The following is a 27,369-nucleotide window of genomic DNA, read 5'->3' on the forward strand; positions in this document are numbered from 1 at the left end:
CTGTCTCATTCTGTCTAACTCTCTCCCTGTTTCTCGCTGTCTGTCTCTTTCTCTCTCTCTCTCTCCCTCCCTCTCTCTCTCTGTCTCTCCCTGTCTCTGTCTTTCTCTCTCTCTCTGCCTCTCCCTGTCTCTGTCTCTGTCTCTCTCTCTCTCCCTGCCTCACTCTATCCCTCTCTCTATCCTCCAGCTGCTTATCCTTATCCAAGCCTTTATTACCTCCAACCCTGTCTCCCCTGATCCGTTAGCTTCTCCCAGGAACCCGCACTCCAGAAACTTCAGCTTACCCACAACTTAATCGATTGTGTCCTGACTGACACCAGGAGCTGTTCACCAAATACGTTCTCTGATTATAGACTTTCACCAGGGCCGAGTCTGTCAATGCCAGAACTTAAATGTTCAAATCCCTCCACAATCTCACCCTCCAAATCACTGTAACCTCTTCCAGCCCCTGCAATCCTCCTTATCTCTGTATCCTCTTCCAGCCCCTGCAATCCTCCTTATCTCTGTAACCTCCTCCAGTCCCTACACCCCTCCCTATCTCTGTAACCTCCTCCAGTCCCTACACCCCTCCTTATCTCTGTAACCTCCTCCAGCCCCTACACCCCTCCCTATCTCTGAAACCTCCTCCAGTCCCTACACCCCCTCCTTATCTCTGTAACCTCCTCCAGTCCCTACACCCCTCCCTATCTCTGTAACCTCCTCCAGCCCCTACACCCACTCCCTATCTCTGTAACCTCCTTCAGCCCCTACACCCCCTCCTTATCTCTGTAACCTCCTCCAGCCCCTACGCCCCTCCCTATCTCTGTAACCTCCTCCAGTCCCTACACCCTCTCCCTATCTCTGTAACCTCCTCCAGCCCCTACACCCCTCCCTATCTCTGTAACCTCCTCCAGTCCCTACACCCCCTCCCTATCTCTGTAACCTCCTCCCGCCCTTACACCCTCCCTGTCTCTGTAAACTCCTCCAGCCCCTACACCCCTCCCTCCCTGTCTCTGTGAACCTCCTCCAGCTCCTACACCCCTCCCTATCTCTGTAACATCCTCCAGCCCCTACACCTCTCCCTATCTGTATCCTCCTCCAGCCCCCACAGCTCTCCCTATCTCCGTAACCTCCTCCAGCCCCCTACACCCCCTCCCTATTTCTGTAACCCCCTCCAGACGTGACACACTCCCTATCTCTGTAACCCCCTCCAGACCCTACACCCCCTTCCTACCTCTGTAACCTCCTCCAGCCCCTACACCCCTCCCTATCTCTGTATCCTCCTCCAGCCCCTACACCCCTCCCTATCTCTGTAACCTCCTCCAGCCCCTACACCCCCTTCCCATCTCTGTAACCTCCTCCAGCCCCTACACCCCCTCCCCATCTCTGTAACCTCCTCCAGCCCTTACACCCTCCCTGTCTCTGTAACCTCCTCCAGCCCCTACACCCCCTCCCCATCTCTGTAACCTCCACAACCTTCCGGGATATCTGTATTCCTTCAGTCCTGGTCTCTTGAGCACCCCCAGTTTGACTGTCTCCAGGATTAGCTTTGATACCGAACTCTGGAATTCCTACCGAACGGCTTTGCCGATCTCACTTTCCCCTCCTGTCTGCCCACACCTCTCCTGATCTACCCACACCTTTCCTGATCTGCCCACACCTTTCCCGATCTACCCACACCTTTCCCGATCTAGCCACACCTTTCCCGATCTAGTCACACCTTTCCCGATCTACTCACACCTTTCCCGATCTGCCCACACCTTTCTCGATCTACCCACACATTTCCCGATCTAGCCACACCTTTCCCGATCTAGTCACACCTTTCCCGATCTGCCCACACCTTTCTCGATCTACCCACACCTTTCCCGATCTACCCACACATTTCCCGATCTAGCCACACCTTTCCCGATCTAGTCACACCTTTCCCGATCTGCCCACACCTTTCTCGATCTACCCACACATTTCCCGATCTAGCCACACCTTTCCCGATCTAGCCACACCTTTCCCGATCTGCCCACACCTTTCCCGATCTACTCACACCTTTCCCGATCTGCCCACACCTTTCCCGATCTGCCCACACCTTTCCCGATCTACCCACACCTTTCCCGATCTACCCACACCTTTCCCGAGCTAGTCACACCTTTCCCGATCTAGCCACACCTTTCCCGAGCTAGTCACACCTTTCCCGATCTACTCACACCTTTCCCGATCTACCCACACCTTTCCCGATCTAGCCACACCTTTCCCGAGCTAGTCACACCTTTCCCGATCTACTCACACCTTTCCCGATCTACCCACGCCTTTCCCGATTTGCCCACACCTTTCCCGATTTGCCCACACCTTTCCCGATCTGCCCACACCTTTCCCGATCTGCTCACACCTTTCCCAATCTACCCACACCTTTCCCGATCTACCCACACCTTTCCCGATCTACCCACACCTTTCCCAATCTACCCCAATGTCTCTTTCTGTAACTCAGTGTCAGATATTTTTGACAGTTGCTCCTGTGAATCACTTTGGAGCTTTTTACTATGTTAAAGGCACTAAATAAATGCAAGGTGTTCATAGAAATCATCATCATAGAAACCCTACAGTGCAGAAGGAGGCCATTCGGCCCATCGAGTCTGCACCGACCACAATCCCACCCAGGCCCTACCCCCACATATTTACCCGCTAATCCCTCTAACCTACACATCTCAGGACTCTAAGGGGCAATTTTTAACCTGGCCAATCAACCTAACCCGTACATCTTTGGACTTGTTGCCCTCAGGGATCCTGGCCCAGCACACGGTGGAGGAACTGACCGAGGTGGCAAAGACGTACGTGGGCGCTCCCTACGTGAAGTACCTGGAATCAGCTGGCAGCAGGGTGGCAGTGATCAGGTGACACGGGTCATCGCTCTGTTCAGTCACAGCGTGGCCTTAATTCTAATCAGAAACCAGGGTCAGAGGTCAAAGGTTGAAAAACCTGCTGACAATTTGAGACGAATGAGAAAACTTTGCTTAGGAGACACCAACCCACATGTCTTGGGTGGGGGGGGGGGGGTGGGGGGGGTGGGGAGGTGAGGGGGGGTGAGTTGGGTGGGGGGTGAGGAGGGGTGGGGGGGGTGAGTGGGGTGGGGGGTGAGGAGGGGTGGGGGGGTGAGTGGGGTGGGGGCTGAGGGGGATGAGTGGGATGAGGAGGAGATGGGGCGGTGAGGGGGGTGAGTTATCCCACAGTATCAAAACCCTGAGAAAGAAGGAGATAATTGCATTTCTCTCGAGCCTTTCACATCCAGCAGACGCTTCCAGTGAAGTAGGTTTGAGTGGAGTCACTTTGTGATGTGAGGAATAAAGGAGGGAACTCTGGATAAAATATTGGGGCAAATCACTTAATCCAGTGAAGAGGCAGAAAAATGATGAGAGTGGCAGGCTGGATAACATCAGGGTCGGGGTCGGAGTCAGGGTCGGAGTCAGGGTCGGGGTCAGGGTCGGGGTCAGGGTTGGGGTCAGGGTTGGGGTTGGGGTCAGTGTCGGGGTCGGGGTCAGGATTGCGGTCGGGGGTCAGTGTCGGGGTCAGGGTCGGGGTCAGGGTTGGGGTCGGGGCCGAGGTCAGGGTCGGGGTCGAGGTCAGGGTCGGGGTCGAGGTCAGGGTCGGGGTCGAGGTCAGGGTCGGGGTCGAGGTCGGGGTCAGGATTGGCTCTATGATGATGATGGCTGGGTTAGGATTAGGGTCAAGGTTAGCGATTAGAGGACATGCCCCCTTTTCTTCCTGCTTTGCAACTTCGGGTTAGAGTTAGGGTTAAAGGTTAGAGTTAGGGTAAAGGTTGGGATTAGGGTTAGGCTTAGGGTTACGGTTAGGGTTCAGGTTAGGGTTAGGATTAAGGTTAGAGTTAAGGTAGGGATTAGGGTTAAAGTTAGGGGTGGGATTAGGGTTAGGGTTAAGGTTAAGGTTAAGGTTAGGGTTGGGGTTAAGGTTGGGATTAGGGTTAAGGTTAGGGTTTGGGTTCGGGCCAGTGTTAGGGTTAGGGTCAGGTTTAGGGTTAGGGTTAGAGGTTAGGGTTGGGATTAGGGTTAAGGTTATGGTTAGGTTTTGGGTTAGAGTTAGGGTTAGGGTTAGGGTTCGGGTCATTCGGGTTAGGGTCAGGGTTAGGGTTAGGGTTTGTGTTTATCAGACTGTGAACTAAGGGTCTTTTTTTTTGCAGGTTATTTCTCAGTGAGAGCGAGTATGTAAAGATTTTTCATTCAATCAACGGGTGAGTGATGAATTCTCTCCTCCTCATTCGATCATTTCATTGAATCTCCAAAAACATCAAGAATTGGAACAAGTCTTTGAGAATTGTCCGTTTCTGGGAGTATCTCAGTTATTGTTGAAAAAGCAATAAAACACACACTGACTCTTGGGAGGAAGGGCCGCCCGCCCATGAGGCACTGAGATAGACACCTTCCTCTCCAGTCTGAGGACCCGGGGAGACAGCTTCTCACCCGCCAAGAGCTGCCAGCCAATCAGTGGGTGACAGCTAATGCACTCAGCAATGTCATGGCGCTGGTTGTTGCCAGAACTATGCCCCCTGACCCCCACCCTGACCCCACTCTAACCCCCACCCCTCACCCATCGCATCTGGGAAGAGTGCAGTGGTGGCGGGACGAGGCCCTGGTTATTAATTGGCCACTGGAGGGGCTCCGTGGAGGTGGGAATTCGTCAATAATCGATGCAAATACCACCCCCTCATCTCAGGATCGGCCGTCTCTCTCCCTGCCTCTTGTGGGGGCAGAAGACTCTGACCAGTGAGTCCAGGAATTCTGCTCTTTCACCTTGAGAACAACCTCAGGCCCCCTGGAAAAGGCAATTGTTTAATGAGGGCAAATTGTGTAAAATGGGCCAATGCCCCCCAGAGTCCAGAAAAACAGTCTCATTGAAATATGTCAAAGGATGATGGGTTTATTGGGGTAGATACGGAGAGATTGCTGCCACTGTCTGGGGAATCTCACACGAGTGGGCACTGTCTCAGGATCAGAGGGCCAATCATTTAACACTGAGATGAGGAGAAAAGTCTTTGCTAAAACAGTTGTGAATGTTTGATATTCTCCTCTGTGGGTTGTGGATCATCTGTTACTGAATATATTCAACTGGGTTTGACAGATATTGGAAAGTAAGAGGAATATCAGAATAGTGCAGGAGGGGAGTTCAGGCTGAAGTTCAGTCATGATCTTAGTGAATTGTAGAACGCATTAGAGGGGCGGAGTGTCCACATCCTAAAGGGACGATCCTTTCAAACAGAGATGAGGAGGAATGTCTTCAGCCAGAGTGGGGAATCTGTGGAACTCTTTGCCGCAGAAGGCTGTGGGGGCCAGGTCATTGAGTGTCTTTAAGACAGAGATTGATAGGTTCTTGATTAATAAGGGAATCAGGGACTGTGGGGAAAAGGCAGGAGAATAGGGATGAGAAAAATATCAGCCATGATTGAATGGTGGAGCAGACTCGATGGGCCAAGTGGCCTAATTCTGCTCCTATGTCTTATGGTCTTATGGTTCCTGTCTCTGATGTTGCTATGTAAATGAAACTGATCCATTGACATGCCTATCAACCCTTTCCTCCAGGGGATTTGTTGAGCCAGAATGAGCTCCTCTATCTGTTAATCAGTCCTTATCCTGGTCGACAAACAACTTCCTCACCCACTTGTCAGCTCCACCTGTTGTGACCTCCAATTTACAGCAAATTGTCATTTGATAGATAAGGAGCTGGACGTGAGTCTTGTGTCAGCCTGATTCACTGGTCAATACTCAGTGTCACGGAATTATTGATCTCTATGTCCCAGGGTACTAACCGAGCAGTCCATGGAGATGGTAATGTTTAAGGTACAGGATGTTCCAAAGCTTGATGCTGCCGGGTAACAAGGGCCCAGCCGTCTGGGTGTATTTTGATAGGTCACCAGATCAGTTCAAAGCTCAGTGAACAGCAGTTGACAGTAAGGAGAGGCTGCAGTGCAGACTGGGAGAATCCAGGGAGGAGAATCTCAGAAGGTGGGGTTGAAACTCTGTGAGGTGGGCTCCTGTCAAATGTATCAAGTGGGAGTGACGTTTGGAGAGAATTGCAAGGAGGGGTCTTCAAAGGTGGAGATTTGAAAAATTAGAAAAAGAAAACTTCAGTGAGATTGGTTGACTCACAATGGAACCAAAGTCTGGGAGATGTGTTGAGAAATCCATGGACTCTGTCTTGGTTACATCTGTCATTTATTCCACACTGTGATGTGTCTGACCACATTGGTCTGTTAATTCGCATGTACCTCACTCGTACCCTCCGTGTTCGAGTATAAGATAGATATTGTAAACTGTTTTATCTTTCTGATCTTGTATGCTGACGATTATTTTTCTTTGTTCAAAGCCAGTGGAATCCTGTGGTTTTATTCACTGAGTCAGTGTCTTTAATCTCAAACTTCACCGAATCTCCCCCCATGTCCCAATGATCTGATCAAACAGCATAATGTCAGTAAATGTGACCCCAAATTCTTTTGTCGCCAGGATCTTGCTGCCGGGAGGAGCTGTGGATTTAGAGACGTCGGAATTTGCCCGAGTTGCTGGAATTTTCTATCGATTGGCATTGAAGGTCTGTAACTGCCCAAGCTTCGACACTATCTCAGTGCGTTTGCGGCTGTGTCCCTGATAGGTGCACTGGGGTAAGGAGAGCACACAGAGAGTCTGGGGGTTTATTCCAGTGGGATGAGGTTGGATTCCCATCATCACTGATGAGCGAGTGGGGAACAGAAATCCTGCAGCGCTCCCTCAGTATTGGCCCTCTGACAGTGCGGCACTCCCTCAGTACTGACCCTCTGACAGTGCGGCACTCCCTCAGTACTGACCCTCTGACAGTGCGGCACTCCCTCAGCACTGACCCTCTGACAGTGCGGCACTCCCTCAGTACTGACCCTCTGACAATGCGGCACTCCCTCAGTACTGACCCTCTGACAGTGCGGCACTCCCTCAGTACTGACCCTCTGACAGTGCGGCACTCCCTCAGTACTGACCCTCTGACAGTGCGGCACTCCCTCAGCACTGACCCTCTGACAGTGCGGCACTCCCTCAGTACTGACCCTCTGACAGTGCAGCACTCCCTCAGTACTGACCCTCTGACAGTGCGGCACTCCCTCAGTAGTGACCCTCTGACAGTGCGGCACTCCCTCAGTACTGACCCTCTGACAGTGCAGCACTCCCTCAGGACTGACCCTCTGACAGTGCAGCACTCCCTCAGTACTGACCCTCTGACAGTGCGGCACTCCCTCAGTACTGACCCTCTGACAGTGCAGCACTCCCTCAGTACTGACCCTCTGACAGTGCGGCACTCCCTCAGTACTGACCCTCTGACAGTGCGGCACTCCCTCAGCACTGACCCTCTGACAGTGCGGCACTCCCTCAGTACTGACCCTCTGACAGTGCGGCACTCCCTCAGTACTGACCCTCTGACAGTGCGGCACTCCATCAGCACTGACCCTCTGACAGTGCAGCACTCCCTCAGTACTGACCCTCTGACAGTGCGGCACTCCCTCAGTACTGACCCTCTGACAGTGCGGCACTCCCTCAGTACTGACCCTCTGACAGTGCGGCACTCCCTCAGTACTGACCCTCTGACAGTGCGGCACTCCCTCAGTACTGACCCTCTCACAGTGCGGCACTCCCTCAGTACTGACCCTCTCACAGTGTGGCACTCCCTCAGCACTGACCCTCTCAGTGCGGCACTCCCTCAGTACTGACCCTCTGACAGTGCGGCACTGTCGACTATCACAGCATTCACCACAATCTCCCCAAGCCGCCGGTTCTCTGGGACACGGTATTGGGTACATTGCTGCTCCCTGTGCCGATGGGATTGTGTTTGTGTTGCTTTCCATTTCAGTGATTATCTCTGCTTGATGCAGGCTTGTGATCAGGGTGACTATTTTCCAATCTGGGGAACGTGTCTCGGACATCAGCTACTGACGGCTTTGACAGCTGGAGAGGATCTACTGACGCAGACCGACAGCTCCAACGTGGCACTGACACTGGAGCTGACCGAGGGTAAGGGAGAGCCACATCTTCAATCCGCCATGTTTCCTGGTGAGAATGGAGTGGGAATGGAGTTACAGAACCTTAGCTATTGGAATATAGTGTTCAGTTCTGGTCGCCACACTACCAGAAGGATGTGGAGGCTTTGGAGAGGGCACAGAAAAGATTTACCAGGATGTTGCCTGGTATGGAGGGCATTAGCTATGAGGAGAGGTTGGAGAAACTTGGTTTGTTCTCACTGGAGCGACGGAGGTTGAGGGGCGACCTGATAGAAGTCTACAAGATTATGAGAGGCATGGACAGAGTGGATAGTCAGAAGCTTTTTCCCAGGGTGGAAGAATCAATTACTAGGGGGCACAGGTTTAAGGTTCGAGGGGCAAGGTTTAAAAGAGATGTACGAGGCAGATTTTCTATACAGAGGGTGGTGGGTGCCTGGAACTCGTTGCCGGGGGAGGTAGTGGAAGCGGATATGGTAGTGATTTTTAAGAGGCATCTTGACAAGTACATGAATAGGATGGGAATAGAGGGATATGGTCCCCGGGAGGGTCAGGGTTTTAGTTCAGTCGGGCAGCATGGTCGGTGCAGGCTTGGAGGGCCGAAGGGCCTGTTCCTGTGCTGTAATTTTCTTTGTTCTTGTTCTTTTTTATTCATTTGTGGGACATGGGCGTCGCTGGCTGGCCAGCATTTATTGCCCATCCCTAGTTGCCCTTGAGAAGGTGGTGGTGAGCTGCCTTCTTGAATCGCTGCAGTCCACGTGCTGTGGGTTTATCCACAGTGCTGTTAGGGAGGGAATTCCAGGATTTTGACCCAGCGACTGCGAAGGAATGGCGATATATTTCCAAGTCAGGATGGTGAGTGGCTTGGAGGGGAACTTGCAGGTGGTGGTGTTCCCATGTATCTGCTGCCCTTGTCCTTCTAGATGGAAGTGGTCGTCGGTTTGGAAGGTGCTGTCTAAGGATCTTTGGTGAATTGCTGCAGTGCATCTTGTAGATGGTACACACTGCTGCTACTGAGCGTCGGGGGTGGAGGGAGTGGATATTTGTAGATGTGGTGCCAGTCAAGCGGGGCTGCTTTGTCCTGGATGGTGTCGAGCTTCTTGAGTGTTGTTGGAGCTGCACCCATCCAGGCAAGTGGGGGGTATTCCATCACACTCCTGACTTGTGCCTTGTAGATGGTGGACAGGCTCTGGGGAGTCAGGAGGTGAGTTACTCGCCGCAGGATTCCCAGCCTCTGACCTGCTCTTGTAGCCACTGTGTTTATGTGGTGAGTCCAGTTGAGTTTCTGGTCAATGGTAACCCCAAGGTTGTTGACAGCGGGGGATTCAGTGATGGTTTCACCATTGAATGTCAAGAGGCGGTGGTTCGAGTGTCACTTATTGGTGATGGTCATTGCCTGGCATTTGTGTGGCGTGAATGTTACTGGGCACCTGTCAGCCCAGTGACAATGGAGTGAGACTGGAACTCTCTTCCCTCAGTCCCCCTGGTTCTCTGGTGATTGGAACCATGAGGATTTTGTAGGTGTGTCTCCAGATTGGAAACCTTCTGCCTGCAAGATCTCTTCCTATCCAATCAGGCCCTGCCATGGGGCTGGGTGGGTTGATCAGTAATCCACTTTCTCACTGGATCAGCTCAGGTGGAGAAGGCCATTTGGCCCATTTATCTCAATTCTACTCCTTCGCCATCACACTATCAGCCTCATGAGGCTTACCTCACTCTCCCCTCCCCCTCTGCACAGTCTGATCCCATATGCGGAGAGTCCACACAGCTGACACACACACCTTTCTCTTTCAGAAGCAAAATCAAGTCAAATGTTTAAAGACTTCCCCCCGGATTTGATGAGAATTTTATCCAAAAAACCACTTACCGGAAATTTCCACAAATTCAGCATCACAGAGCGAGTGAGTGAGGGGACTCGGGGTAGAGGGACCAGAGAGGACGATTGGGGGAGATGGAAGAGGATGGGGGAGGATGGGGGAGAGGGAGGAGGATGGGGGAGAGGGAGGAGGATGGGAGGAGGGAGGAACTGGGGAGAAGGAGGAGGATGGGGGAGGGAGGAGGATGGGGGAGGGAGGAGGATGGGAGGAGGGAGGAGATGGAGAGAGGGAGGAGGATGGGGGAGGGAGGAGGATAGGGAGAGAAAGAAGGATGGGGAGAGGGGAGGAGGACGGGGGAGAGGGGAGGAGGACGGGGGAGGGGAGGATGATGGGGGAGAGGGGGGGAGGATGGGGGACAGGGAGGAGGATGGGGAGAGGGAGATGGATGGGGAGTGGGGAGAAGGATGGGGAGAGGGGAGGAGGACGGGGGGAGGGGAGGATGATGGGGTAGAGGAGAGGAGGATGGGGAGGTGAGAGAGGATGGAGATCAGAGAGGGAAATGGGGTGAAGGAGACGAGGTCGGGGATGGAGGAGAGGGGATGGAGATCAGGGAGGGAGATGGGATGAAGGGGATAGGGAGAGTGATGGAGGAGGGGGTGGGAGAATGTGGGGGATGGGAAGAATGTACAGGAGGGGGAGTGTGGGGATAGGGAGGTGGGTGGAATGAGGTGAGGGTAAACGGGGAGGAGGGACAGGCAGAGATAGGGTGAGGGTTCAGTGTGAGGGCCGAGGGTGGGGGTTCAGAGTGAGGATAGAGGGTGAGAGTTGAGGATGACGGTTCCGAGTGAGGGTTCTGAGTGAGAGTTCAGGGTCAGGGTTCAGAGTGAGGGTTCAGAGTGAGGGTTCAGAGTGAGGGTTCAGGGTGAGTGTCGAGGGTGGGGGTTCAGAGTGAAGGTCGAGGGTGAGGGTTCAGGGTGAGGGTCGAGGGTGAGGGTTCAGAGTGAAGGTCGAGGGTGAAGGTTCAGAGTGAGGGTTGAAAGTGAGGATTGAGGGTGAGAGTCGAAGGTGAGTCGAGGGTGAGGGTCGAGGGTGAGGGTTCAGAGTGAGGGTCGAGGGTGAGGGTCGCGGGTGAGGGTCGAGGGTGAGGGTTCAGGGTGAGGGTTCAGAGTGAGGGTCGAGGGTGAGGGTCGAGGGTGAGGGTTCAGGGTGAGGGTTCAGTCTGAGGGTCGTGGGTGGGGGTTCAGAGTGGAGGTCGAGGGTGAGGGTTCAGGGTGAGGGTCGAGGGTTGGTAAAGGAGAAAGGGAATGTGAGAGACATTGAGTGGGAGGGGGCGGGGAAAGGCAGGAATAAGGGGGTTTCTGGAGGGGGTTTGGGGTGGGATCGGATTGGACATTACTCCGCGAATCTTTACATTCCTGCTTTATTCCCAGACCTTTGAATCCAATCCGAAATTGCGATCCTTCTACAGACTGATCTCCACCAGCACCGACCGACAGGGAGTCCCTTTCGTCTCCACGATGGAAGGTAAGGGAGCGAGGGAGCAGCCCGACTCATGGGGAACTCACCAAGGGACATTCTTCCCCTTCCCTGTCCCAGTGACTACTGGAGGCTGACAGCTGGACTGACCTCTGGCACGCAGCCTCCCCTAGTCAAATATCTGGGCAATACTGACCGGGGTATTGGGTAGCGTGAGGGAGGGGGGTGAGGGTCTGGGGAGCAGTCAGAGCTCATCGACTCCCGAATAAGAGCAGGAGCTCAGGGAGACATGGCCGGAGTGACGCCCCCCCCCTTGTCTCTACAGCTGTGACTGTCTATAGGTGCACACTCACCCAGTGTCACACTCACCCAGTGACACACTCACCCAGTGTCACACTCAGCCAGTGACACACTCAGCCAGTGACACACTCACCCAGTGTCACACTCAGCCAGTGACACACTCAGCCAGTGACACACTCACCCAGTGTCACACTCACCCAGTGTCACACTCACCCAGTGACACACTCACCCACTGTCACACTTACCCAGTGACACACTCACCCACTGACACACTCATCCAGTGTCACACTCACCCACTGTCACACTCACCCAGTGACACACTCACCCAGTGACACACTCACCCACTGTCACACTTACCCAGTGACACACTCACCCACTGTCACACTCCCCCAGTGACACACTCACCCATTGACACACTCACCCAGTGTCACACTCACCCACTGTCACACTTACCCAGTGACACACTCACCCACTGTCACACTCCCCCAGTGACACACTCACCCATTGACACACTCACCCAGTGTCACACTCACCCACTGTCACACTCACCCAGTGACACACTCACCCAGTGACACACTCACCCACTGTCACACTACCCCAGTGACACACTCACCCAGTGACACACTCACCCAGTGATACACTCACCCACTGTCACACTCACCCAGTGACACACTCACCCACTGTCACACTCACCCAGTGACACACTCACCCAGTGACACACTCACCCACTGACACACTCACCCAGTGTCACACTCACCCAGTGACACACTCACCCACTGTCACACTCACCCGGTGACACACCCATCCACTGACACACTCACGCACTGTCACACTCACCCAGTGTCACACTCACCCAGTGACACACTCACCCACTGTCACACTCACCTAGTGTCACACTCACCCACTGACACACTCACCCACTGACACACTCACGCACTGTCACACTCACCCACTGTCACACTCATCCACTGACCCACTCACCCAGTGACACACTCACCCAGTGTCACACCCACCCAGTGACACACTCACGCACTGTCACACTCACGCACTGTCACACTCACGCACTGTCACACTCACCCAATGACACACTCACCCAATGACACACTCACCCAGTGACACACACACCCAATGGCGCACTCACCCACTGTCACACTCACCCAGTGACACAATCACCCTGTGACACACTCACCTATTGTCATACTCACCCAGTGACACAATCACCCAGTGACACAATCACCCAGTGACACACTCACCCACTGACACACGCACCCAGTGACATACGCACCCACTGACACACTCACCCAGTGACACACTCACCCAGTGACACATTCGTCCACTGACACACTCACCCAGTGACACACTCACCCAGTGACATACTACCCCACTGACACACTCACTAAGTTATACACTCACCCAGTAACACACTCACCCACTGTCACACTCACCCAGTAACACACTCATCCACTATCATGCTCACCCAGTGACACACTCACCCAGTGACATACTCACCCACTGTCACACTCACCCAGTGACACACTGACCCATTGACACACTCACCCAGTGTCACACTCACCCGGTGTCACACCTACCCATTGAGACACTCACCCATTGAGACACTCACCCAGTGTCACACTCACCCAGTAGTTGAGGTGCTGAGGTTGATTTTGTGCTGAGACCTGTTCCTTTCTCTCGTAGCGTTCCGATATCCGTTCTATGGAACCCAGTGGCACCCTGAGGCGAACCGGTTTTTCTGGAAGGAGAGTTTAAATGTTCCTCACTGTGCGCTCGGAGTCCGGATGTCCTCCCTATTGGCTGAGTTCTTCGTAAATGAAGGTTAGACATATAGATGTATTAGTTTGTGTTTTTTGGCTTGTGTGATTTCATAAGAAGCATAAGAACTAGAAGTGGCCATTCAGCCCCTCGAGCTGCTGCGCCATTCTATACTATCATGGCAGATCACATCTCAGCTTCAACTCCACTTTCCTGCCCATTCACCATTGCCCTTCATCCCGTTACTAATTAAAACCCTGTCCACCTCGTCCTTAAATTTACTCAATGTCCCGGCATCCACCTCACTCTGGGGAGGTGAATTCCACAGATTCACTCTTTGAGAGAAGTAATTTCTCCCACCTCTGTTTTAAATCTGCTATCCCTTACCCTAAAACTATCACCTCTTGTCCCAGATTGCCCCACACGAGTAAACATCCTCTTCACGTCTACCCTGTCAATCCCATTTATCATCTCATATCCCTCAATTTGATCTCCCCTCATTCTTCTAAACTCCAGAGAGTATCGGCCTAAACTGTTCAATCTCTCTTCATACAACAAACCCCCAATCTCTGGAATCAATCTAGTGAACCTCCTCTGAACCACAAGCTGGGGATTAAACCTGCACACAATACTCCGGGTGCTTCGTACAGTAGCAGCAATGCTTCACTATTTTTATATTCTATTCCACTTGCCTTCCTTATTACCTGCTCTACCTGCACACTAGCTTTCTGTGATTCATGCACAAGGACACCCGGATCCCTCTGCAACAATGCACTCTGAAGTTTCTCCCCATTTTGATAATAATTTGCCTTTGTATTTTTTCTACCAAAATGGATTGCCTCCCACTTATCCACATTAAACTCCATCTGACAGATTTTGCTCCAATCATTTAATCTATCCATATTTGTTTTTATTCATTAGTGGGACACAGGCATCGTTGGCTGGCAACATTTATTGTCCATTCCTAGTTGTCCTTGAGAAAGTGGCAGTGAGCTGCCTTCTTGAATCGCTGCAGTCCATGTGCTCTGTGTAAATCTCTTATTTCATTATCGCAACTTACTGTCCCATCTATTTCAATATCATTTGTAAATTAGGCTACAGTACATTCCATCCCTGCATCCAAGTCATTAACATAAATTATGAATAGTTGGGGCCTGAGGACTGAACCCTGTGGCATTAGTTACATCTTGCCAACAGAAACAGACCCTTTTACCCCAACTCTCTGCTTTCAGTTGGTTATCAATCCTCCACCCATGCTAATTAATAACCCCTAACCCCATGTGATCGAACCTTGTGAATTAACCTTTCATGTGGCACCTTATCAAACGCCTTCCAGAAGTCCAGATATACTACATCTACAGGATCACCAATATCCACTACATCTTTGAAGAACTCAAGCAAATTAGTCAAAAATGATTGGCCCTTCATAAATCCATGCCTACTCTAATGGATTGCGTTTGGACTTTCCAAATGTCCTGTTAATAGTGGATTCTAACAATTTCCCAATGACAGATGTTAAACTAATTGGCTAATAGTTTCCTACATTTTGCCTCCCTCCCTTTTTGAATAAGTGCGTTAGATTAGCATTTTCCTAATCCACTGGAACCTCGCCTGTATCCAGGGAAATTATGTTTGTGAGATTTAGTTTGTGTTTTGTTTTCACTAAATAATGGAAATTGGGATAGGGAAACACTTTGGGTGGGGTTTTCCGGTTGTGTTCGCGCCAAGGCCGGATATTCCTGCCTGGGGATAATGGACATTTGTATGGTCCACCCCGCCCGCTGCGATTCCTGTGGCGGGCCCGAGAGGAAAATTCCCCCTTTGGCAGCAAATTACATAACGATGAGGGATGGTGATGATGGGGTAGCTTCAGTGACCCTAATATTAGACTGGAAGTAACATTGAAAAGGACAAAGAGATGTGATCATACAGCATCAGAGCGCCCCCTAGCTCAGTGAGGCATGAAACTGAGCTGGTCCTCACCCTGGGGATTGAAGTGGGACAGGTTTCAATGGGAGTGCATTTAGGAAACAGTGATCACAATATCATCAATCTTAGAATAAGGAAAAGGACATGAAAAAAATCAACAGTGGAAATCCTCAGCAGGAGGAGAGCTTACTTTAGTGAATAGAAGATGGATCTGCGCCAAGTGGGTTGGAATCAAAGATTGTCAGTTAATGAGTAGATTCAGGTACAGAGCAGATTCTGAGCTAGAGCTTCCTGGGTAAGTGAAATATTCCGATTAAAGTGAAACAGTAAAAGGAGGTTTCTCAGAAATGTTGGATCCTTGACTGAGAAGGAAACCAGACTGAATCTAGAAATTACAGCGGGGAACTGTGATAGGAAATAGAACAAAGAACGTAGGTGAGTGGCTGAGATACAAAGGAGCATAAGCATTTTAATTAAAACCAGCAACAGGATGGTTAAAGGAAACTTGAAGCAAATCAGAGACCAGAAAGGTCATTCTTCCTGAAGATAGAGGCTGTAACTGAGATATCAAATTCAAACTTTGCATTTGCCTTCACTGGGAAAGAGAATTCTCCAATACAGCGGCGAGAAAGGAGAGAACTCGAACCGCGTTAAACACAGATCCAGTTAATGACAGGTTGGCAGTGCTGAAATGAGGAAGTCACCCAGTCTGAGTGTGATCTATCCTGAGGGAATTGCCAAGGTGCTTCCTATAATCATCCAATGAAGCAATGCCAGTGGACTGGAGGGTCAAACTCCTGCTCAGAAAAGTGAATAACACTGATGCCAGCAATTACAGAGCAGTCAGCCTAATGCCAGCACTGTGGAAACTTCCAGAGACAATAATCCGAGGCAAAATTACTCAGCACTTTGAAAAATGCGGCTTAATAACTAACCTCTGTGAAAGGCAAACTGGGTTTGATTAGCAGCATGGTGGCACAATGGTTAGCACTGCTGCCTCACAGCGCCAGGACCTGGGTTCAATTCCCGGCTTGGGTCACTGTCTGTGTGGAATTTGTACATTTTCCCCGTGTCTGCATGGGTTTCCTCCGGGTGCTCCGGTTTCCTCCCACACTCCAAAGATGTGCGGGTTAGGTGGATTGGCCCTTAGTGTCAGGGGGACTAGCTAGGGTAAATGCATGGGGCCATGGGGATAGGGCCTGGGTGGGATTGTGGTCAGTGCAGGCTCGATGGGCTGAATGGCCTCCTTTTGCACTGTAGGATTCTATGTTTCAATGAATTTGATTGAGTTCTTTGATAAAATCATGGACAGGATAAAGATGGGAGCATTGTTAATATTGGGTGTAAAATTGTTTGACAAAATACCACATTGTTAACAAATCCAGAGTCCATGGAATTAACAGAGCAATCGCTACGTGGATATAGAATTGGCGAGAAAATAGAGATTAGTGATAACTCTTTGTGTTTCAGACTAGCAGAGCTGTTTACCAGTAATATGATCACTGTTCTTTTGGTATAACATTAATGAACAGCACTGAACTTTATTAAACTGGTAACTCAGAAATGTGGCCTGGGACATTCTGTCCAACCACCGCAAGGTGGGATAATCCCAGACAAAGCAACAATGAGGAGAATAGCAACAGACTTCAAACTTCAAACAAAAAGAGTTGGGATGGGGTCACGTGGATGGAAATTCAGAAATCTAAAGAGAAAGGTTCAGTCACTGCAGCAATAGAGCATCATGGGTAAAGGCAAGCAGAGCGGGACAGGGAGGGACAGGGAGGGACAGAGAGGGACAGAGAGGGACAGGGAGGGACAGAGAGGGACAGGGAGGGACAGGGAGGGACACAGAGGGACAGGGAGGGACAGGGAGGGACAGGGAGGGACAGAGAGGGACAGGGAGGGACAGGGAGGGACACAGAGGGACAGGGAGGGACAGGGAGGGACAGAGAGGGACAGGGAGGGACAGGGAGGGACAGAGAGGGACAGGGAGGGACAGAGAGGGACAGGGAGGGACAGAGAGGGACAGGGAAGGGACAGGGAGGGACAGGGAGGGACAGAGAGGGACAGAGAGGGACAGGGAGGGACAGGGAGGGACAGGGAGTTCCACGGTAACAAATAATAATATCCATGCAAAGAACAGGAGTAAATAAAAAATAAAATGAAAGGGGCCTAATCTGAATGTGGAAAACTTTAGCAGAAAGATAAATGAACTAATGACACAAATGGAGATAAATAGTTTAGATCTAATCGCTATTAGGGAGACATGGTTACAAGGTGACCAAGGTCACGGATTAATTATTCCCGTGTATACAAGAATTCAAAAAGATAGGAAGAATGGAAAAGGAGGAGGGGTAGTTCTGGGAGGGGGGGGGAGGGGGAGGGGGGGGCAGGGAGGTGGGAGGAACATAAGGACATTCGTGAGAAAGGATCTTGGCTCAGAAAATCAGGACATTGAATCATTATGGGTAGCGGTTGGGAATGACAAAGGAGCAATTTATTGCTGCCCCAACAGAGGTTATACTGCTGCTGGATTTAGCAATAAACAGGAAATGATTGGAGTTTGTAACAAAGGCAATAGTTGTATGAGGGGACTTTAATCCTCATCTTGACTGGCAGAGGTAGGCTGTAAGAGGAATTTGGGGATCACTTTCACATTGGTCGTGTAGGTGTGGAAACTGGGGAAGTGATCAGTGGTATATAGAAATGACAAAGACACGAAAAACTTTCTAACTGTCTCCAGAGGAGAAGACAAAAGTTACAGAGCTGAAGTAGAATATAATCAGGGGGCTGATAAAAGTGAGGATATTAAGGGTTTTATTATTCTTTCTTGGGATGTGAACATCAGTGGCTGGGTCAACATTTATTGCCCACCCTCAGTTGCTCTTGAGAAGGTGGTGGTGAGCTGTCTTCTTGAACCCGCTGCAGTCCCCGTGTGGTGTAGGTGCACCCCCAGTGCTGTTAGGGAGGGAATTCCAGGATTTTGACCCAGCGACAGTCAAGGAACGGTGATATATTTCTAAGTCAGGATGGTGAATGACTTGGACAGGAACCTCCAGGTGGGGGTGTTCCCAGGTATCTGCTGCTCTTGTCCTTCTAGACGGTAGTGGTCATGAGTTTGGAAGGTGCTGTCTAAGGAACCTTGGTGAGTTGCTGCAGTGCATCTTGTACATGGCTGCTACTGAGTGTCGGTGATGGAGGGAGTGGATGTTGAAGGTGGAAGATGGGCTGCCAATCTCGCAGAACAGGTGTGAAGAACAAAGTAAAGTACAGCACAGGAACAGGCCCTTCAGCCCTCCAAGCCTGTGCCGATCATGATGCTCTAACTAAACTAAAAAAACCTTCTGCCGTTACTCAGTCCGTATGCCTCTATTCCCTCTCTATTCATATATCCATCCAGATGCCTCTTAAATGTTGTTAATGTGCCTGTTTCCATCACCACCTCCTCTGGCAGCGCGTTCCAGGCACCCACCGCTCTCTACGTGAAAAACCTCCCCCGCACATCTCCCTTAAACTTTCCCCCTCTCACCTTGAACCTGTGCCCCCTTGTAATTGACACTTCCACCCTGGGAAAAAAGCCTCTGACTATCCACCCTGTCTGTGCCTCTCATCATTTTGTAGATCTCTCTCAGGTCTCCCCTCAGCCTCCGTCTTTCCAGTGAAAACAATCCTAGTTTATTCAACCTCTCCTCATAGCCGACACCCTCGAGACCAGGCAACATCCTGGTGAACCTTCTTTGCACTCTCTACAAAGCTTCCAAGTCCTGGTTGTGTGATGACCAGAACTGCACACAATACTCCAAATGCGGCCTAACCAAGGTTTTATATAGCTGCAACGTGATTTCTCAACTCTTGTACTCAATGCCTGGCTGATGAAGGCAAGCATGCCGTATGTCTTCTTAATCACCTTGGCCACCTGTGTTGCCACTTTTAGGGAACTATGGACCTGCACGCCCAGATCCCTCTGTATGTTAATCTTCCTAAGGGTTCTGCCATTTACAGTGTAATTCACACCTAAATTTGATTCTCCAAAATGCATCACCTCACATTTGTCAGGATTAAACTCCATCTGCCATTTCTGTGCCTAAGTCTCCAATCTATCTATATCCTGTTGTATCCTCTGACAAACCTCAGCACTATCAGCAACTCCGCCAATATTCGTGTCATCTGCAAACTTACTAATCAGACCCCCACATTTTCCTCCAGATCATTTATATATACTACAAACAACAGAGGTCCCAGCACTGATCCCTGCGGAACACCACTAGCTACAGATCTCCATTCTGAAAAACACCCTTCCACCGCTACTCTCTGTCTTCTAGAATCAAGCCAGTTCTGTATCTATCTAGCCAACCCCTCAAATCCCATGTGATTTTAGTTTTTGTACCAGTCTGTCATGTGGGATCTTGTCAAACACCTTAATAAAGTCCATAAGAACTACATCCACAGCCCTTCCCTCAACAATTTTCTTTGTCATCTCTTCACAAAGCTCAATCAAGTTGGTGAGACATGACCTTCCCCATACAAAACCATGCTGCCTGTCACTAACTTGTCCATTTTCCTCCAAATGTGCATATATCCTGTCCCTCAGTATCTTCTCCAAAAGCTTCCCCACCACTGATGTCACGCGCAGCAGCCTATAATTTCCTGGATTATCCCTGCTTCCTTTCTTAAACAAGGGAAACATTGGCTATTCTCCAGTCTCTGGAACCTCACCTGTGGTCAAAGAGGATGTGCAGATATCTGTTAGGGCTCCAGCTATTTCTCCCCTTGCCTCCCGCAGTAACCTGGGATCGATCCCATCCGGCCCCGGGGACTTGTCTGTCTTAATGCAATTTAGGATACTCAACACTTCCTCCTTTGATATATTGACATTCTCTAGAGCGTTCAATCACCTATCCCTGACCTCAATATCCGTCATGTCCTTCTCCTTGGTGAATACTGATACAAAGTACTCATTAAGGATCTCACCCACTTATTGTGGCTCCCGCATAACTTCCCTCCACTGTCCTTGAGTGAACCTACTCCTTCTCTTGCTACCCTCCTGCTCCTAATATATGCATGAAAAGCCTTGTGATTCTCCTTGGACCTATTTGCTAAAGATATTTCATGGCCCCTTTTTGCCCTCCTAATTCCATGTTTAAGTTCCTGTTTTGTCCTGGATGGTGTTGAGTTTCTTGAGTGTTGTTGGAGCTGCACCCATCAGGCAAGTGGGGAGTATTCCATCACACTCCTGACTTGTGCCTTGTAGATGGTGGATAGACTTTGAGGAGTCGGGAGGTGAGTAACTCGCCGCAGGATTCCCAGCCTCTGACCTGCTCTGGTAGCCACAGTGTTTATGTTGCTGGGTTCAGTTCAGTTTCTGGTCAATAGGAACCCCCAGGATGTTGATGGCAGGGGATTCAGCAATGGTAATGCCATTGAGTGTGGGCGATGGTTAGAGTGTCTCTCGTTGTGAAGGTGGATAATTATTATCAACAGAGAGAAAGTGTTGGAGAAACCTGAGGGACTAAAATGTAACAAATCCCCAGAACCTGATGACTTCCATCCTTGGGGCGGCAGAGATAATAATGCACAGACTATGGTTCCTGCAGTTCTGGAATGGTCCCCGTGGATTGGGAATGAACAAATGTAACACTACTTCTCATGAGGAAAAAAGGAGAGAGTAAATGGGGAACGACAGTTAGTCTAACATCAGGACCTGGAGAAAGCTGGAATCTGAATGAAGGAAATTTTAAGAATGCATTTAGAAAAATCATAGCATGATAAATAATGAAAAGAAAATCACATTTGACAATTGTATTTGGAGTTTTTTGTGGATGTAACTGGGAGGGTAGATAAAGGGGAACCAGTGGATGTCGTGTACCTGGATACAGAGAGGTTAAATTGATGGACAGCAAGGTAACAGGTGGAGAACAATGTGGGGCAGTGTGGGATTCTTCAACTGTAATGTTTGCAGTCAATGACCTTTCCATTCTGTTCATTCTCGACAGTGCGAAAGAATCTTCACCATTTTGAGACAAAGGAAGAGGAAGAATCTGCCTTGATTGACATTCACACTCCTGTATTCCTGGGTGACAAAAGTTCCTTTCAAACCCTCTACTTCTTTAATTAACCGCATTGAACCTTGCCACAAGTAAAGGCCGGAGTTCCCGTCTCCATCAATCTCCTGGAGTCCTCACTGTGCAGGCGAGGCGGGTACAGCCTGAGGGCACTGAGGGCGATGTGCCCTGTCCAGGGATATGTGTCGCCCCCACCTGTCCCTGTGCTTGACCCACCCCACTCCCCCGCTCCCACCCCATCTGTCCCTCCCCCGACCCCTCCCCTGCTCCCACCCCATCTGTCCCTCTCCTGACCCCCTCCCCTGCTCCCACCCCATCTGTCCCCCCACCTGACCCCTCCCCACTCCCACTCCACTGTCCCTCCCCTGACCCCTCCCCCACTCCCATCCCACCTGCCCCTCCCCCGACCCCTCACTCACTCCCACCCCACCTGCCCCTCCCCCTGACCCCTCCCCCACTCCCACTCCACTGTCCCTCCACTGACCCCTCCCCACTCCCATCCCACCTGCCTCTCCCCCGACCCCTCCCTCACTCCCACCTCACCTGCCTCTCCCCCTGACCCCTCCCCCACTTCCACCCCAAATTCCCTCCCCCTGACCCGTCCCCCGCTCCCACCCCACCTGTCTCTCTTCTGAACCGCTCCCCCGCTCCGTCCCCGCCTGCCCCTGTGCTTGACCCGCTCCACTCCCCCACTCCCACCCCACTGTCCCTCCCCCTGACCCCTCCCTCACTCCCACCCCACCTGTCCCTCCCCCAAACCCCTCCCCCATTCCCACCCCACCTGTTCTTCTCCCTGACCCCGCCCCCATTCCTAAGTGACCATCAGTGGGAGATGTGGATCTGCACGGATCAAGACTGAGGTTCGTGCCAGCTGTGATTAACCCTGAACTCAGTACATTTGGTGCCAGGACCTCGGAATCAGAATTCCTGACGGGAGGCTGGTTTGTGTGATATGGGAAAGATGTTCATTCTCATTGTCGGAGGATCCAGACACTGGAGGACCGATTCACTCAGGGAATATTCTCAAACACTCTGCAATTACCGTCAGATCAATTTGCTTTTTGTGTCAATAAAAGCTGATATAGAGAAGCGTGTTGTTTATGGAATGTTTTTCCACATCATTCAGAACGTTCTTCCTGGTGACGATCACGTGAGGTCCCCATAAATAGGGACCAGACATAATGGCCTCACCAGTAGAATGAGAGGCCCCCCCGGGAGGTCAGGAGCAGAGGGGGGTGCCCCTTGGGCAGTGCCAGCCTGGCACCCTGCCACTGCCTACCAGGCACCCTGGCTCTGCCAGCCTGGCACCTTGCCACTTCCGATTGGGCACCCTGGCACTACCAGCCTGGTACCTTGGGGACAGTGCCTGAAGGGGGCAGGAATAGATGGGGTGGGCCATTTGGTGGGGGGAGGAAATTGCTGCACACTCTGCAACAGCGATGGTGGGGGCGGGGGTGTCACAATCATTCCAGGCAAGGGGGGTGGTGATCGATCTTGGTGGGGTGGGGGGGGGTGGCGATTGGCCGCAGAGTCCGCAGTTGCATGGGGGGGGAATGGGTCACAAAGACCGGCCTGCTGTAACGAGCAGAAGCAGTGATAGGTTTCTGTGCTTCACAGCACAGCAATCTGCGCTTGTGCTATTGCGCACTTTGCTACAATCAGCCGGTTTTGGGGGGATTTCGGCCCCATGTACTCCTCCTACTGGCAGATTTCACATTTTGCGTCATGATTTTTAAGTCGCACAAAAAAAAGGTGTGAATTTCTCGTGTTTTCACACTTGTTTGGCACTGAGAAGTTTTTTGGTAAGATCGCCCCCAATGGGCCAAATGCATCACCAAACTCATTCATCTTCAGTTTGGCTCTTTGGAAAAATATGTTGACAGTCCAACTAGAGAGGGGGCTATACTGGACCTCGTACTGGGGAATGAGCCCGGTCAGGTCATCAAATTTTCAGTGGGGGAACATGTGGCAAATAGTGACCACAATTCTGTAAACTTTAGGATAGTAATGGAAAAAGATGAGTGTCGTCCTATGGGTAAAGTGCTGAATTGGGCGAAGGCTAACTACAACCGGATTAGGCAGGATTTGGTGGCTGTTGATTGGGAGAGGCTGTTCGAGGGTAAATCCACATCTGGCATGTGGGAGTCTTTTAAGGAGCAGTTGATAGGACTGCAGGACAGGCATGTGCCTGTAAAGAGGAAGGATAGGAAAGGTAGGATTCGGGAGCCATGGATAACCAGTGAAATTATGGGTCTAATCAAAAAGAAAAAAGAGGCATACATGAGGTCCAGGCAGCTAAAAACAGATGGAGCACTGGAGGAATACAGAGAAAGTAGAAAAGAACTCAAACAGGGACTTAGAAGGGCAAAAAGGGGTCACAAAAAGCCTTCCAGAAAAAGTGAGAGGGCATGGGATCCAAGGGACTGCTGCCCGGTGGATCCAGAACTGGCTTGCCCAAAGGAGGCAGAGAGTGGGTATAGATGGGTCTTTTTCTAAATGGAGGTCGGTCACCAGTGGTGTGTCCCAGGGATCTGTTCTGGGACCCTTGCTGTTTGTCATTTTCATAAATGACCTGGATGAGGAAGTGGAGGGATGGGTTGGTAAGTTTGCCGACGACACGAAGGTTGGTGGGGTTGTGGATAGTCTGGAGGGATGTCAGAAGTTACAGAGGGACATAGATAGGATGCAAGACTGGGCGGAGAACTGGCAGATGGATTTCAACCGAGATAAATGCGTCGTGGTCCATTTTGGCAGGTCAAATGGGATGGAGTATGATATAAAGGGAAAGACTCTTAGTACTGTAGAGGATCAGAAGGACCTTGGGGTCCGGGTCCATAGGACTCTAAAATCGGCCCCGCATGTGGAGGAGGTGGTTAAGAAGGCGTATGGTGTGCTGGCCTTTATCAATTGAGGGATTGAGTTTAGGAGTCCGGGGATAATGATGCAGCTATATAAGACCCTCGTCAGACCCCACTTGGAGTACAGTGCTCAGTTCTGGTTGCCTCATTACAGGAAGGATGTGGAAAAGATTGAAAGCGTGCAGAGGAGATTTACAAGGATGTTGCCTGGATTGAGTGGCATGCCTTATGAGGATAGGCTGAGGGAGCTCGGTCTTTTCTCCTTGGAGAGACGTAGGATGAGAGGAGACCTAATAGAGGTATATAAGATGTTGAGAGGCATAGATCGGGTGGACTCTCAGAGGCTTTTTCCCAGGGTGGAAATGGTTGCTACGAGAGGACACAGGTTTAAGGTGCTGGGGGGTAGGTACAGGGGAAATGTTAGGGGGAAGTTTTTCACACAGAGGGTGGTGGGTGAGTGGAATTGGCTGCCGTCAGTGGTGGTGGAGGCAAACTCAATTGGGTCTTTTAAGAGACTCCTGGATGAATACATGGGACTTAATAGGATGGACGGTTATAGGTAGACCTAAAAGGTAGGGATATGTTCGGCACAACTTGTGGGGCCAAAGGGCCTGTTTTGTGCTGTAGTTTTCTATGTTTTTATGAAATGTCCTTGGCAGACAGGATTAAGGAGAATCCTAAGGCATTTTATACATACGTTAGGAACAAGAGGGTTGTCAGAGAAAGAATCGTACCTCTCAGGGACAAAGGAGGGAATTATGCTTAGAACCAAAGGAAGTTGGTGAGATCCTAAATGAATACTTTGCATCAGTATTCACACAGGAGAGGGACATGTTGATTGGTAGTGTCTCAAAGAGATGTGTTGACCCGTTAGAAAAAATCTCAATTACAAGGGAGGAAGTGTTAGGTTTTTTTAGGAAACATTAAGACAGACAAATCCCCAGGGCCGGATGGCATCTATCCTAGACTCCTCAGGGAGGCGAGAGATGAAATTGCTGGGCCTCTAACAGAAATCTTTGTCGATTCACTGGACACAGGTGAGGTCCCAGAGGATTGGAGGATAGCAAATGTGGTCCCGTTATTTAAGAAGGGTAGCAAGGATAACCCGGGTAATTATAGGCCGGTGAGCTTGACATCCGTGGTAGGGAATTGTTGGAGAAGATTCTTAGAGATACGATATATGCGCATTTAGAACTGAATAATCTCATTTGCGATAGACAGCATGGTTTTGTACGAGGGAGGTCATGCCTCACAAATTTGGTTGAGTTTTTTGAGGAGGTGACAAAAACGATTGACGAGGGAAGGGCCGTGGATGTAGTCTATATGGATTTTAGTAAAGCGTTTGACAAGGTCCCTCATGGCAGGCTGGTGCAAAAGGTTAAATCTCACGGGATAAAAGGTGAGCTGGGTAGATGGGTGGAGAACTGGCTTAGCCATAGAAGACAGAGGGTAGCAGTGGAGGGGTCTTTTTCTGGTTGGAGGTCTGTGACTAGTGGTGTTCCGCAGGGCTCTGTACTGGGACCTCTGCTGTTTGTGATCTATATAAATGATTTGGAGGAAGATGTAGCTGGTGTGATCAGTAAGTTTGCGGACGACACAAAGATTGCTGGAGTTGCGGATAGTGATGAACATTGTCAGAGAATACAGCAGGATATAGATAGGCTGGAACATTGGGTGGAGAAATGGCAGATGGAATTTAATCCAGATAAATGCGAAGTGATGCATTTCGGTAGATCTAATGTAAGGGGGAGCTATACAATAAATGGCAGAACCATCGGGAGTATAGACACACAGAGGGACCTGGGTGTACAAGTCCACAGATCCTTAAAGGTGGCAGCACAGGTGGAGAGGGTGGTGAAGAAGGCATATGGCATGCTTGCCTTTATTGGACGGGGCATAGAATATAAAAGTTGGCATATGATGTTGCAGCTGTATAGAACGTTGGTTAGGCCACATTTGGAATACTGCGTCCAGTTCTGGTCGCCACACTACCAGAAGGACGTGGAGGCTTTGGAGAGAGTACAGAGGAGGTTTACCAGGATGTTGCCTGGTATGGAGGGTCTTAGCTATGAGGAGAGATTGGGTAAACTGGGGTTGTTCTCCCTGGAAAGACGGAGAATGAGGGGCAACCTAATAGAGGTGTATAAAATTATGAAGGGCATAGATAGAGTGAACAGTGGGAAGCTTTTTCCCAGGTCGGAGGTGACGAACACAAGGGGTCACGGGTTCAAGGTGAGGGGGGCAAGGTTCAACACCGATGTCAGGGGGACGTATTTTACACAGAGGGTGGTGGGGGCCTGGAATGCACTGCCAAGCAAGGTGATTGAGGCCGACACGCTGGGATCGTTTAAGACTTATCTGGATAACCACATGAACAGACTGGGAATAGAGGGATACAAACGAATGGTCTAGTGGGCACATGAGTGGCGCAGGCTTGGAGGGCAGAAGGGCCTGTTCCTGTGCTGTATTGTTCTTTGTTCTTTGAACCATGTAAAGACTTGGACCTGTTTTTGCTGAAATTATGGTACCAATTTCTCACTCAGCATAATTACGCTCTAACGCTCAATCTCCTTGTTGAAGTGATCGTTTGTTTTGCCCTCACTTCTTGTCCAGAAACTTGAGATTGTTGTTGATGCTCTGCTATCTCTGAAGTTTCTGGAGGTAATAACAAATCAAATGTACTTTGCACCTTTCTCTGTAAGAATAATAATGCAGGTCAACTTTGGGTTGTCGCATGAATAATGTTTCTATAAGATGCCAAAAATATCACACAATGTGATAATGAACCTTGCTATGTTGAAGCTTTTAAAGAATGTTTCAAGGATTGAATTAATCTTTCAGCAAATCCATTGGCTATGGATAAGGTGCAGATTTTATATGATGAACACCATTTACTTTGAGATAATCCTCAAATTCTTGTGAAGTAAACTGTGAACAATTATCGGTAACCATCTGTTCCAGTTTACCAAATCTTGCAAACAGTTCTTTGAGTCTTTCGATGGTTTATTCAGTTGTAGGAACTCCCGTGATAACTTCTGGTGACTTTGAGTGTGCATCAAATATGACAAAGAACATGTAACCCTCCGGTGCCCCAGCAAAACCTACAAGCTGAGAGGGGCGAAGTATAACTCAGACATCAGAGGGACGTTTTTTACACAGAGGGTGGT

At 50.3% G+C, this 27,369-nt stretch overlaps 1 protein-coding gene across 1 annotated transcript in view; it reads left to right on the forward strand.

The window, feature by feature from the left end:
- LOC144500861 (gamma-glutamyl hydrolase-like) overlaps positions 1-21,571 on the forward strand; it is a 31,694-nt gene extending 10,123 nt beyond the window's left edge. The window contains exons 3-10 of the mRNA XM_078224335.1: positions 2,750-2,861; positions 4,163-4,213; positions 6,480-6,564; positions 7,868-8,006; positions 9,785-9,891; positions 11,238-11,331; positions 13,279-13,416; positions 21,276-21,571. Coding sequence (XP_078080461.1) covers positions 2,750-2,861; positions 4,163-4,213; positions 6,480-6,564; positions 7,868-8,006; positions 9,785-9,891; positions 11,238-11,331; positions 13,279-13,416; positions 21,276-21,397 — 848 coding nt within the window. The 3' untranslated portion in view covers positions 21,398-21,571. The remainder of the gene's footprint in view (positions 1-2,749; positions 2,862-4,162; positions 4,214-6,479; positions 6,565-7,867; positions 8,007-9,784; positions 9,892-11,237; positions 11,332-13,278; positions 13,417-21,275) is intronic.
- The last annotated feature ends 5,798 nt before the right edge of the window (positions 21,572-27,369 follow it).

The sequence above is a fragment of the Mustelus asterias genome, chromosome 11 (assembly GCF_964213995.1).
Source record: "Mustelus asterias chromosome 11, sMusAst1.hap1.1, whole genome shotgun sequence".
Lineage (NCBI taxonomy): Eukaryota > Metazoa > Chordata > Chondrichthyes > Carcharhiniformes > Triakidae > Mustelus > Mustelus asterias.